This window comes from Lagopus muta, chromosome 3 (genome assembly GCF_023343835.1).
Source record: "Lagopus muta isolate bLagMut1 chromosome 3, bLagMut1 primary, whole genome shotgun sequence".
Taxonomy (NCBI): Eukaryota; Metazoa; Chordata; class Aves; order Galliformes; family Phasianidae; genus Lagopus; species Lagopus muta.
In genome coordinates, this window is record NC_064435.1 from 64,410,004 (window position 1) to 64,424,496 (window position 14,493).

At 42.0% G+C, this 14,493-nt stretch overlaps 1 protein-coding gene across 1 annotated transcript in view; it reads right to left on the reverse strand.

The window, feature by feature from the left end:
- Positions 1 to 5,900: 5,900 nt before the first annotated feature.
- INO80C (INO80 complex subunit C) overlaps positions 5,901 to 14,493 on the reverse strand; it is a 39,177-nt gene continuing 30,584 nt past the window's right edge. The window contains exon 5 of the mRNA XM_048938666.1: positions 5,901 to 11,612. Coding sequence (XP_048794623.1) covers positions 11,481 to 11,612 — 132 coding nt within the window. The 3' untranslated portion in view covers positions 5,901 to 11,480. The remainder of the gene's footprint in view (positions 11,613 to 14,493) is intronic.

Genomic DNA, 14,493 nt, shown 5'->3' on the forward strand with positions numbered 1-14,493 from the left:
AAAACATTGTTAAACTGTGATGTCTCCAGAGGTTTGTGGTAAGAAAACAATGTTAATTTGCCCAGTCTAGAAGCAGAAAGTTTAAAAAAATAAAATACACTGTGTTCTTTGTTCTAAATACCTGGAATTGAGGGCCCTTGTTGGAAATAAGTGCCATAAATGGCTTTAATGGTTTTTATTTCCCCTCTTATTTATGGAGTAGTGCAGGATTGCTGCCATAGCACTCAACATTTCATTGCAGAGCACAGTTACCTATTTTCATTTTTTAATGAGCAGTGGCTCTAATTACTGTTGATACCCTGTTGGGTGTGCACCCATGCTTTATTGCATTTTTCAAAGGTTGTTGTGTCATATCAGCTTCTAGAAAAGTTCGAGATAGCCGCCTGTGTTATGGAAAAATAATGCTTGATTAACTGAGGATGTGAGAAGCCAAAGAAAACACTAGAAATGTGTAAGGCAGTTAAGGTGGTGCAGATCAGTACATACAAAGGGGTGTGTAAATCCGAACATTTGACATGATTCATTTTTTTATCAGGAGGAAAGTCATTGTTACTGCATTCCTACTTGGAGATCCTTGCTAATGGAGGTGGTTACTTCAATGTCTCACTGAACAAAAAAAATCTCAGTGTTGTGAAGATTGAGGTCTGCCTTTGCCTCTTTACAGACTTGGAAATATGGAAGTAACAGCAATGAAAAAGTAGAACTTTTAAAACGTGTATCCAGCTGATACATCCACATGGCCAGGGGGTGCTTGAGGCTGTTGGGTATGGCATCCTAAGTTTCCTCCTCCTGGGTTTGTTCTCAGTAACTGCTCAATGGTTCAGTGCTGCTTGTACTGCAGTGGTTACTGTTGGGCCGATGTGAGCAGCTGCCGTAGGTGCATTGTGAAGAAGCAGGTGGAAAGCTGTAGTTATTTAAATTAACTATTGAGGTGCATCTAGTAACACAGTTATGCAGAAAGCATGAATTATCATGTTCTTACCCTGTCATTTGAAGACAAATGTCTAGCAGCACAAACCCTATCATTACGAGTAATGTACAAGAGAAATATTTCTTTACAACAATCTTAAGACTTTTAGACTTGTGAGGAGGTGGGTCCAACTTGTGGTTAAGTCCTGCAGACGATAGTCTTGCTGATCTCAGGATTTTCCAAAGATTAAAAAGCAGATGTTTGGATTTCTCAAAACCCCTTGAAACTTCAAAAACACCAGACCTATTTCCCTCTTCCCCAGATACCGGAGATGGTCATAAACCATTTTAGCATCCTGGCAAGATTTCCTTTAATAGACAATCTATTGAATAGCTCCTAGAGGCTCATCAGCAACTTTATATTTTAGCAAATGAAATCAAAGTTTATCCCTTAGCTTTTGCTTAACTGCCACAAACTACTTATAATGCTCATCCCCTTGTGTATGCACATGCAATCCTTTTTCCACTTGTGCTATTTTTGTAACAGACAGTATATGTGTGTGTGGGGTGTCTTGTATGGATATATATCTATAAAGTCTGAGCCAAGAGGAAGGAAAGGATGTCCAAGTACTTGTCCTCTATGTAGTCCTCTATGTTGTCTCATCTAAATGAGAATTTGTGTTAGCCAAATTATATACAAGCCACTTAATAGATGGACAGAGAAAAGACCATAGTACTCATGAACATTAAGCTCCTGACAAAACGTTTGCAGTGCGCATGTTTACATTAAGGGTTTGTACATAGAGTTACAGTGCAGGGTAAACATCCCTATCTTGGCAAGCTGGATGAAAGAAGGGGTAGTAGGAACAGAGGAAGTGCCAGAGTGCTGGACAGAGTGAAATCTGGAACTTTTGCCTGTGTGTGTATGTGTTGTTTCCTCATTTGCTTAAGCTCTTTGAAGGTTTTCAGGTGGTGACTGCGTTGCCTTTGACAGCCATATGGTTTGAGAAACAAAGTATACTTGCTGATGGAAAACACTTTGTATGTTAGCCAAGCTATTTCTCATTTTCTGGTGAACTCGTTGCCTTTTAGGCTTTGCTTCAGTGGTCCTTTTGACAGAGGGATTGTTGTAGGGATGCTTCTGGTTTGGCCTGCCCTGGGGTTTCAATTACCATTTGCAGGCTGTTTTCTTGGTAATGTATGCCCTCAGCTTTCCCATTGTGGTTTCAGTTTTTCCTTCTCGCTTGGAATTTTCTTCTTGCTTGAAATCCCTTTGGATTTTAATTCTTGCAGTGCTTCTTCTCTGTTTTCAGTAAGTACTTTCTGTAGATCTCCAAGTGAAAGCTTCTTTTGAATAACTTGATGTTAATTTATTTTTCATTTTTAAGCTAGCTACCACAGGGCTGTGATGGTCTGAGGTTTTAGTTGTTGTTCACTGATTTTTTTTTATTTTTATTTTTTTGTGTGTGTGTGTGTGTGTGTTTTTGAGTGGGAGGCCCAGGGAATTGCATCCCCTTCCAGGGAAGGTGGTATTACTGGTTATGCCAAGTCTAACCACTAAGAGATTATCTTTTAGTGGCTGGTATTCTTGGTTAAACTTCTATGTGTTACTTAAGACAAAAATCAAGGTTCTTGTTCTGTATCATCCCCAAAATGAGCTGTTATTTCAAATATTCACTTTTAGGGGGCTAGGATACAACACCTGTTATTCTTATGCATCCTACAGTGCCAGCTTCACCCTACGCAGGACAACCCTGCAGTCCTCTCTTCCCCAAAACCTTGCAAACCACTGCCGTTACGGGGTGCAAAGGAGGAATTTAAGAGTACTTATACTGGATTTGGAGTTTTTTTGTTTGTTTTGTTTTTTGAGAAATGCTTAGAAATGTATGGCATAGGACAGGATTTTTAGTCTAGTCCAATTATAGAATCATCATAGTATCACAGAGTGGCCACCCACTAGATCAGAGTATCCAGGATAATATCCAACGTGGTCTTGAACTCCTCCAGGGATGGAGCATCTACAACATCTGCCAGTGCCTCATGACCTTCTGAGTAAAAAATTTCTTCCTAATATCTAGTGTGAATTTCCCTTCTCTGAGTTTAGAGCCATTCCCCCTTGTCTGTCACTATCAGGCCTTGTTAAAAAGCTGTCTTCCACCTGCTTGTAAGGTCTCTTCAAGTACTGGAAGGCTGCAGTGAGGTGTCCCTGGTGCCTTCTCATGGCTGAACAAGCCCAACTCCCTCAGTCATTCTCTGTAGGAGAGGTGTTCCAGCCCTCTGATACTCTTCATAGCCCTCTTCTGGACACTTCCAACAGCTCCATGTCTTTCTTGTGCTGGGAGTCCCACACTTGACACAGAACTCCACATGGCACCTCATGAGAGTGGAGTAGAGGCCCTTTCCCTGCCAGCCACCCGTTTTGATACAGCCCAGGATACTGTTGTCCTGATGCAGAACTGCTCTCAGTGAGTTCTTCCTCAAGTCTATACTTGTATCTGGAATTGCCCCCACCCAAGTGCAGTGCCTTGCTCTTGGCCTTGTTAAACCTCTTTAGATTTTCATGCACCTACTTTTTGAGCATGTCCAAGTCTCTGTATAGCATCCCTCCCTTCTATTGTGTCAACTGCACCACCCAGGTTGGTGTCATCAGCTAACTTGTTGAGGGTACACTCAATCCCAGCGTATATGTGATTGATAAAGACATTGAAAAGCACTGGTTCAGAAACAGATGCCTGGGGAACATCATTCCTGATCAGCCTCCACATGGCATAAAGCCAGTGACAAGAACATTCAGGCTACAACCATCCAGCATAATAGTCCACCTTCAAATACATATCTCTCCAATTGTAGTGCAGGACCATGTCAAACACCTTGCATGAGTCCAGGTAGAAGACATCATTTGCACTTCCTTTGTCCACAGATGCCATCACTCCATCATAGATATCCACCGGATTGGTCAGGCACGTTCTTTTTTGCTCATCCCTTCTGCCTAATGTATTTAAAGGATCCCTTCTTGTTTTTCACATCCCTTGCCAAGTTCAATTCCATCTACACCTTGGCTTTCTTAGCTCCATTCCTGTCTCCTCAAATGTATTGGCTTGAGTTTGTGATGTAAATTTGGAAAAGCAGGAAGCAGAGTGTATTGTTAAATAGATCTTGGAGATAGATTAATGGCCTGATGGCAGAAAGGATCTAGCATAAGGATCAGGGCCCTGTCTGTCCTTGATTTGTTCTTTTCCCCTCCTCTGCTACTCATGCTTTCATCCCTTCTGATCCAGTACCCGGAGCAATACTGGGAACCTTTCACTGACAAGAAGCATGTGCTGCTCGAGTTGGCCAGGGCGTTGAGTTAAAATCCACCAAATTGGTAAAGCGTGTTCCTAAGGCTTCAAGGAGAAGCAGCTCCCCAGAAGGGATGCGGGCTGAACTTACTCAGTTGTGCCCAAACCTGCAGTGCTCTGTAGCCTCACACGAGTGATGGATGAATCCTGGATGATTGCCCTGACATCTGAAGCCCTGCCTTTGAGACATGCCAGCCTTGACAGAGCCAAGCAGCTCAGTGTCAACCTCTTGCCCACAGATTCTTCTCCAGCAGCAGATGCAGCACTTAGGTGTATTTGCACTGTTGTTCCAGATCATTCAGCAAAAAGGCAATTGTGGGTTATTGCCTTCATTTGCAATACGGTCAGGACAGGGATGCTGCTGCAGTTTCTGCTCTCCTTACCCAATAGCCTAGAGAGGAGGATGCTTCCCCCAACTCTTTGATATGGGCTTAGTCTCTTCTGCCTAACAGATTAAAGGACCTTTCCATTCTCCGGTGAGCATCCAAATCACCAGAATAGTGTGCAGTCCCCACTTGTTCTGTTGTCATAATTCATAGAAGGGTTAGGGAATTGGGAAGCTGCTAAGTGCAGTGAACAAAGTGTGCACATTAAGAGTGAAAGAGCAGGGTTCCATTGCTTTTTCCAGAAATCATCTATGTGGCTTATTTTTTTTTTTCTAGAAGCTATAAACAGTCCTTGTGAAGGTCACTGCCCCAGAGCAGTCTGCGTGTCCCACTGGCATTGTGTCCAGGAAATATACAGGGAAGATAGCTTTTGCATTCTCTGTCCCAGTATGGTACTTCAGAAGGACACATCAAGGCCTGTGGAGAATTTGGCTTCCAATTCATCCTAAGATAAATTAGAAGAATGTGGAGACAGCTGCTGAAATAAACTGTTTGCAGATGAGATTTCCCTGAAACAGGCAGGGGTTTGACATGCCATTTCCCAAGGGTTATGAAAGCACAGGGCCAAACCAGCATAATTCCATGGAATATTTCCTGTGTCATTGGAAGGGTAGTAATAACTAACTCTCAATTTACAAAGCTCATGGGAAGGGGAGGAAATTGCACGTATTTGTTTCTTAGCACTGGTGTTTTGCACAGCCTGGTACAAGAGACGGAGGATAACAAATATCTGGCTGCTTGTGCTTTGCCATTGGCTTCAGTAACGAAAGGCTGTTTGAGAGGAGAACGAGGCTCATGCCTATAAGATGCTCTGCTTCATTTGTACATGAGAATGATGGCAGCCATTGGCTCTACATCTCTGTGTGTGACATACCTTCCAGAAGGGAGCAGTGTGAAGTAGTGAGTTATGATCTACTTATGTTCTCTGTTCCAAATATGAAGCCACCCTAATGTCCTATTTGTGCTTCACAGAATTAAGAATCACCCACAGAGTATTTTATAAATTTACTTTATAGTATGGTATAAAGTTTATATATTTTATAATTTTTTCTCTTTGGCATAGCCTTATATTGACAAGGCAGCTTGTTCTGCAATCCCAATGCATATCCATTTACCCTATTCTAAGTCCAGCACTTGGTGAGAGTCCTGACATTTCCTTTTTATTACTGATAGTATCAGACCCCACACCGCCTCTGTTGTCTCCCTGGAAAGAAGTGCTGCTCAGAGTTGCTCCTAGAGGCTGCCAGCTTTTTTTTTTCAGTTGGGAGCATTTTTGTCCAAAGCCGGAAGGCAGACTCCCATTCACGAGTCTGCCTGCATATATTCAGCCCCACTGGGTTAGGAAAAGGCTCTTCACTGCAGCGTGGTTAGACACTGGAACAGGCTCCTCAAAGCATCAAGGCAGTGGTCACAGCACTGAGCTGCCGGAGTTTGAGAAACATCTGGACAATGCTCTCAAATGTAGGGTTTGTTTGTTTGATTTTTGGGTGGTCCTATGTGGAGCCAGGAGTTGGACTTGATCCTTGTGGGCCCCTTTCAACTTGGGGTATTCTGTGTTCTTTGTTGGCTTAGCCACCTGGTGAGGGATGGAGCTGTAGTCACAGAGCAGGGGAAGTGCATGCTGTACAGTTTCTTGACACTCTGTAAGCAGCAGTGGCCTAAAGGCATTGCTCTATTAACCACTCTAATTGTTTGAGCCGGTTTCAGAGCAGAGACAAACTCTTCTGTGTGGATGGGGTCCCTCCTTCCCTCTCTTTTGTGAACATGCAGGGACTACCAGCACCCAGCTTCCAAGCTGGAAGATGTGAGAGGATTTGGCCAACAGAGCAGCATGTTAACAGATCCTTAATTCTGTCCCCTCTGTCCTCTCAGTGCACATAGTGAGCTGAAACACAGTATGCAGGTGATGTGTGCGTGATGACCTCTATGTCCTGGGAGAAGTGAATCAAGAGTGTAGGAAAACTGCTGTCCTTTAGAACATGGATGTGATCACAGCCTAAATTCAGACATTCCCTGTTACTCATTGCTCCCATTAAAAGGTAGGAAGCAGTCTTGAGGAATTCCAAATTTTTACATTGAGAACTTTCTGGTGTGTGATCTACGTTGAAACATTAAGTTCGTACATTTAGGGTACTTCTCTGTTTGATGCAAAGTCTGCTTTGGAGCCAAGGCTTAGAGAGAAAAGAGATACTGTTTGCATGTGCAACGCATGGTGTAAACAATTTCTTCACTTGAGATAAGAGTAAATTTGCATGTGAGATTTGGGATGCTGGAGAAGACTTTGGATAGCCCATGAACTAGTGCAGCTGGCTGCAGTGCTGTGCTGGATATACTGCAGCCAAGTGACAGGCACAGCGCTCACAAGCAGCTGGCAGGAGATAATGCCCAGAGAATGTGTTTGCAAACAGTAAACACGCTGAGTGCCCGAACCAACTTATCTAGTCTGCTGCCACTTCAGGTTTTATATACCAATTATTGATTTTAGGTTACAGTGTCAGAGAAAATGCTGTTCTGTTTTTAACGTGTGTGACCTCAGAGGTCTTAAACCGCATACAGCTATACAAGCCATACTTAGCAGTAGTTTAAGCAGTTAGTTATTATTATTAGATTTCCCAAGAGATTATTGCTATTGCTGTCTGTAGGCTGTGATTTACAATAGGGTAATCAACTGAAAAGACTGCATTCAGTACAGCTTCTCAGATAGTAGAAAACCGAGCCAAGCAACACTTACAGATATCAAATGGACTTCAGTGATTTACTGCATGATGTATTACTCTGTTGAAGCCCACCCACCCAGCAGAGAAAAAGTGGTTTGTAATTGCGACACACACACTAAAATGAGGGAAATAATGGATTTCTTCAAATTCTAGTAATAGCTGTATCACCATCCTGGCGCTGTTTAGAAGTAATGCAGAATACCGCTTGACTGTTCTTGGTTAACAGAGCACAAAGTCAGTTGTCAGTTGTTTTTATTTTTCCTGGAACCTAACATCGTCTGTAAGGCTTCTTCCCCGAAGTGCTTCAGAATGAAAAAGCTATGTGCTATTTTGTCTGGGTACATAAACCACGTACATTAGAGGCAATTTTAAGTTTTCTAGAAATAAATTATTGTTGGATTAATTTACTACCTTACATCTTCAGGGAAAAAAAAATAATTATGCAGTGAGTTTGAGCTTTATTCTTAACAGAAGGGATTTACTAAAGCTTTTTAATCTTATGGTAGTTCATTTATACTTTGATATTTTTCATTATTAAGAAGTCATAGAGTCATTAAAGTTGGGAAAGACCACTAAGATCATCTAGTCTAACCGCCAACCCATGCCCACTGACCACGTCCTGCAGTGCCACATCCATACAGTTCTTGAATACCTCCGTGGACGGTGACTTCACCATCTCCTTGGGCAGCCTGTTCCACTGTCTCATCTCATCACTCTTTCAAAGAAGTTTTTACAAATATCCAAAGAGAACCTTCCCTGGCACAACTGAAGGCCGTTACTTTTCATCCTGTCACCATTACCTGGGAGAAGAGGGTCAATAGTCCCTCACCAAACCTCCTTTCAGGTAGCTGTAGAGAACAATAAGGTCTCTCCGGAGCCTCCTCTTGTCCAGACTAAGCAATTCCAGTTCCCTCAGCCCTTCCCTATAAGACTTGTCCTCCAGACCCCTCACAGCTTTGTTGCCCTTCTCTGGACACACTCCAATGCCTCAATGTCTTTCTTGTAGTGAGGGACCCAAAACTGAACGCAGAACTCAAGGTGCAGCCTCGCCAGTGCAGAGCCCTCTGCTTTGCACTTACTTTAGTCACCTTGTGCTGTAAGAGCTTTGAGACTTGCTGGTCTCAGTCAAAAAAGATGAAGGCATGTCTCCCTGCACACACACCTGCTACTCTTATCTGTGAAAGACTATATGGAGCAATGCTATGGGGTTCTACAATGCTTTCAGAAGAGAAAATGGGAATATAGGACAGTGAAACAGCAGGGCTCCAAAATGAGCAGTGCCTCTCTAAATTGCACTTTGGTGATCTTCAGGATATGGGGCTAAGGCAGGGGAAAAGGCAGAGGCAGGGAGCTTTCAAGCGCGGAACTGCTGTACAGACTAGCAGGGAAGCAGCAAGGAAGGAGCCGAGGCAATCCTGCTCTCCCATCTGGAAAGGGATGGGAAGGGTGGAGGCAGCAGCCACGGCTGCTGGGGAAGCTGCTGCTCTCAGCTGTCTGCAGCACACGCCTTCCCTCTGGAAATGCTGCTGCCAGCATTGCTGCCCCACAAACTGCAGGCTGAAGCCATCCACATCTGTAGTATGTAGCATACCCAGGTGATACTTTCTAGGCAGTAATATCTGTACATCAACAGATTGGTCACTGCTGTGACTGCTGGCTTTTTCACTTTACACGTGTGTCAGCAGTATTTGTCGAAACATATTTTCCCAAAGTCTGAAATGGTATTTGTCATTGCTTGTCATTTTGAATGTCTTTCTTTAGTCCCCTCTGCAATTTAAATTCAGTTTCTTTTATTTATGTCCTGGAATTACTCTTAAATATAAATGCACGTCTCAATTTTCACTTCTTCTGAGGCTGACAATAATACATACTTCAAAAATAGTCTGTGGCACAGAGTAGTTCTTCACTTATCCATATTTTCTGCTCTGTACAGCAATGCTGCTGTTGTGCAGTTCTCTCCCAGAAGCCACTGATGAGAGCAGCAGCCCAAACACTATTCCCAAAAAGAGCTTAGTTGGACTGATCAACACATTGGCTACTGGATCTTTTCTGTTCTCACTTTCCTGCTCAAACAAATACCTTTTAACTGCTGCACATAGTAAACTGCTGTTGATCAGTGTAAAATTGCATGGTTTCAGTGGCTGACTTTAAACGAATACTGCACAGCCTAGTAAGTGGAGTGCTGCATACCAAGAAAAGAGGGCCTGCAGCAAACAAAGTTAAAAACAAGGAGTGAGATGGGAATCCAGTAGCCATGGCATGGCTAGAAAGCACTGAGGAGTCGATAACGTTTTTGCCAAACCTAAGAGCCACGTTTACTTATGTGATGCCAATTCATCAAGACACTTAGGTTTTGAAAATGGATTGCATGAAGACCGTTCAGTAGAAATTAGCTGGGAAAAGTAACACTTTTGCATTCAGTGCAGGAGTGCCTGGAACACTTCTGACAGGGAGGGAGCCTGTGCTCCTAAACAGTCATTCTCAAAGAATGCTGAAAATATTTGTGGGAGAGAATAAGCTGGTGAAATCTCATTTTCTAAGCTGGTGTCTGTTTACTTAAAGCAGAAGTGATCTTAGAGCAGTTCTGCGTTTGCTTTTCATATTAATGTTAAGCTTATCTTATAAACTTATCTTCTATTAAAATAGCCATTATAAAACTCAAATGCAAAGAGAATGTGGCTTGGATGCCTACTGGCATGAAGGAAAATATCCTGTCCTATTATTTTTTGTTCTGTGATACAGTTGCAGCATTATCTGGTATCCAGATCTTTGACAGATCTATTGTAAGCATGTCAAAGACTTTTCAAATTATTTTGTTGTTGTAAATATTAGATCACCAAAAACAAGGAATGAGTCCCACATACATTCACTGAACAATGTACCCCATTGTTAAGCTATTTTTCCTGTTTTAGAGTTGAGATTAAACTACTGTTATTTATTCTTTCAATGAGAAAACGTCTGTTCCAATAATTATCATTGCTATAGAAATGTGCATTGAAGATGCAGTTTAGACATTAACTCGTCCCTATGTGTGCTCCTTGTGCCCTCCAAGAGGGGACCTGCGTAATGTCACGATGTCCATGATGGAACTTGGATGAAGTAAGGACTGCCCGCGTCCCCCCCAGCTTAGTTTCAGGAAATCACGATTGTTTCTGATGTCAGCAAGTACTTGTCAGCCCCCAGCAAGAGGCTGAGCTCTCCTTCCTTCTCCTTTCTCTGACCTTCAGTTGCTCTCACGTACTCTCCTGTTACTTCAGAGTGCAAAGGTCAGTGCCCTCATCTAGGAGGTCCTGCCTTGCTGAAGACTATCTGAGTGCCAGAATGCTGCTGGCAGAGGAATTCCTGCTATTATTGCATCTTTCCTAAAAAGTTTGGGAAATAAGTACTTTTTCTGTACTGATTAGTAATAATGATGAACCAACCAGCAGAGGCAGAACAGCTGAGTTGGGAAGGAAGCACTCAAAAAATACCAAGTGTCACAACTAAGAGTTTCCTGGTGATGTGGCTTGAGTCTATTATACATACACATAAAGATATTTTAAATGACTTTGAGTCCACCTTTATGTATGCCGACTGTTCTTCAATGAAGCTTCAATGTGAAGCTGTTCACAGTGCTCTGTACCATAAGCATTCATCCCAATAGCAGCACTTAGCTGGTATGTTAACTTGGATTTTTACAGGTGGGATGAGCTTCTTCATAGCCAAATGGAAAGCACATCTGCAAGGCAGGTCTTGGAAGCTGGAATGTCTTGGAACTTTTTCCTTTATTTAACTGGCTGTTTATTCTTCTGAGCCAGATCAGTACTTTATAAATAGAGTGGGAATGAAATCCTGTCTCTAAAGAAATATAACATATAACTTGGACGTTATGGTGCCGATCCATGTCCTTAAGGTCTTAAGTTACCTTGGCCACCAAACCAAATTGCTTACAAAATGGAAAAGTAACAAATGTAAGTATTTGTCAGAATTAAATCCACATGTTCATTCAAATCCGTGTGTCATCAACAACTTCCAGATGTAAATATCAATGGAGAGTTTGAAGGAACCTCAATCCTGCAGGCAGTCTCTGTCATAATTCTCAAACCTAGCACCATTTCAGAGGTGACACACAGTAATACTTGGTCTTTTCAGGAAACAATGCTCGTTGCTTTCCTTAGAGCCAGGTATCCTGTAACCACATCTGAAGGCAGCATCCGAATATAGGCAAATTCTTCAATAGTACTAAATCTCAGCTTGCTCTGGGGATCTGTGTAATTTGCCTGAAAAAGAAGCAGCAGAGAAGATACTGTTCAGATAAAATCTCAAATCAAAATACTCTAATAAAACACATAATTATGAGACCAGAAATTACTGACTTCCTTTTTTTTTTAGTAACAGTGCTGCTATTCTAGCATGTGACCAAAAGTTTGTATGTTTTCTTCCTCATGTCAAAATTTATGAGGAGTTAACTAACCCCTATAAAGTCACATTAGAAAAGCTTTAAACATCATAGAGGGCTGGAACAGTCTCATCCAAAACACTGCAAAAGAAATTCCCCAACTCTCTAAACTCACCCTAGCAACTCTGTGCCTTGTGCAGTCTCTCCCAAGGCAGCTCTCCAAACAATCAGGCTGCTGCCAGCAAATTGCCCAACAAAGAGGCTGAATTATGGGTGCTTGGATAGCTTTGGACTGATTTTTCTCTTCCTCAATACAACTTAGCTTTTAATTTACTTTAAAGTGGTTGCTAAAGCAAGAGAGTCTCAGCTTATGGTGCTGTGACTGAGCTGATAAGAAATTTGAACTCCACTCTTTGCTTTGCTGCAGTCATCTGTTTTCAGGATAGAGCCTGGCCAGCTAGCCTTGGGCTCACATCCTCTGCTGCATTTGGGTCTCGAGTGCCTGGGAGCGGTGCCAATCTCATTCCATCCTCTCCCCTTCCCTGTCGCTACAGAAACCCTGAGCTCCTATGGACTCAGAGCAGCACAGGAGGCCGGGCTGGAGGATGGTAGGCTTGAAGGTACCCTCTCTCCACCTTCAGCCTCCAAGACAGCAGCGACATACTACCATTATATTCCAAAGTGCCAATGCCCCGCAAGTGTCCTGTGCTCCTTTCCTCAATGGGAGTTGGTGGTGAGGCACAGGCAGCTGAAATCTCTTGAGACGCTGCTAGTGAAGCCGAAAAGGCCAGGAAGGCACAAAGTGTTATAGTGTTACAGCACACAGCCTTCCACCAGTTTTACCATGGAAAGGATACGTTGAGCGTGGAACAATTCACGTAATCGTCTGGCCTGATAAGGCTTAGCAGAAAATGAGGTGTTATTTGTAGCATGTCTCGTTACAAAGAAATGCAATAAGGTTAATTAAACGTAGGCAGCTAGCAGGCAAGCCATCAATTCATTTCCAGACAAATGGCAAAGTTAGGACATCAGAAGTAAATTTATTCCTGGTGGTAACTTTATGGCTATAGCAGGTGTTAATTTACTTTTATTTCACATTTTAAATTTGGCCTTAGGTATCTAAAGAAAAGCTAAGCAAGCAGGCTGCTTCTCCAAAGTGCAAGACTCTGTAATAGACTGGCCAAACTATATCTGCAATTTGTGTTGCACATCAACCAATGTTAAAATTATGGCATTTCTTCACCATTCTTATACTTCACACTGGGCTGCATTGCTTGCACGCGTTAACATGACGTATGCGTGGTTTGGCAACTAATATATAGTAAGTGTCACTAACTTAACCTAGTGCTTCAGCAAAAACTACAAGGCAATAGCAAAGTGAAGAGGATTTTACAGAGACAGAACTCTGCTGTACTGTAAAGTTAAGTCAAAGACCACAAATACGTGCTCTTCAAATACAATAAATTATCTTGATCTGTTTCTATAGTAAAAAGGAAGAGATGTTCAAATATTTGAAGTTTTTAAAATCTGCTCTACATTGAATTACTGTGTTTTGCATGTTAATACATCTAAATACTCATCTTGCAACTTTGGAAATAGTAGTTTTATTTTGCAATGTCAATATAATAGGTAATAGCTTTTGAGTTCTAGGCTGCTTTACAAAGATAAATTGACTGCTCTGCTTAGACCAATGGTAAATTTAATTCCATTTGTGTTACACAGAGAAAGAGAAGAGAATCAATAGAATTTAATTGTGGCAGTTAATATAACTGCAGATGTACTGATGAGAGTATTTTAATGCACTTCTCTTTTTTTTGTACCTGCTAGACCATTTAATTCTTTCCTAAATGAGTAATGCTAAGGAATTTATTTTACTTTTTTTTTTTCTTTCTCCACGGGGAATCCAGCATTCCCATACAAAATACAATCTTATACAAAGGCTTTCAGATTTCAAATAGAAAATATCAGGACATTCTTCTTATACTGGATTTCTAAGATATTCTATTACTCCACATATCTTCCTAGTAGAAATCTTTAAAATAAATTTAGTGCTTCTTAGGCAACATTTCTGGCTCAGCAATTTAGAGGACACACTGTCTCAGTTATCTTTCTCAATACAAAAGACTTTTTTTAAACATGGTATTTTTTACCAGAGTCTGGGGTAACCTCACAAGCTGTGTAAAATAGGAAATGAGCCACACTGCGATTTGAGGGTGGAATTTATTTTTTTTGAAAGTGGAAAGGCCAGAGGAAAAAAAAAACACAAACCCAGCACTGAATGGAATCTTACAGAATGGAGATTATTTACACTAAGTTCAATAGTTAATATAGAACAATGTGTAGATCACTGATGGAAAGCAAAAGCTAGTAAAGGAAAGTTGGGGAGTAGAAGTCTGCTTCCAGTGGCCAGCCTGCCCCATGGCTGTCAGGGACGCTCTTCACTTACACCTGCACCGTCATCTTGCTGTAGCTGTGATGACTGATTGGCTTTGCAACCCATCAAAGGCTGGTGCTGGGAAGAACTGGTTGGTTCCTTGGACGTGGGGCAGACAAGGATTTAATCCTTTATGCCTTCTGCCCCATTTTAGCCCAGCAGAGGTGCTGTTGCAGTTTTAACAGCACCTGTTGTGAATGCCACTTGCAAAGCAATGCTAAGAGGAGAGTAGAGGAAAAAGAGGGAGATCTTGTTTTCCCATTTCCTTCTGAACAGTGAGTTACCAGCCTCGATCCAAGCAACTCATTTCCCTTCCAAATCATGTTTG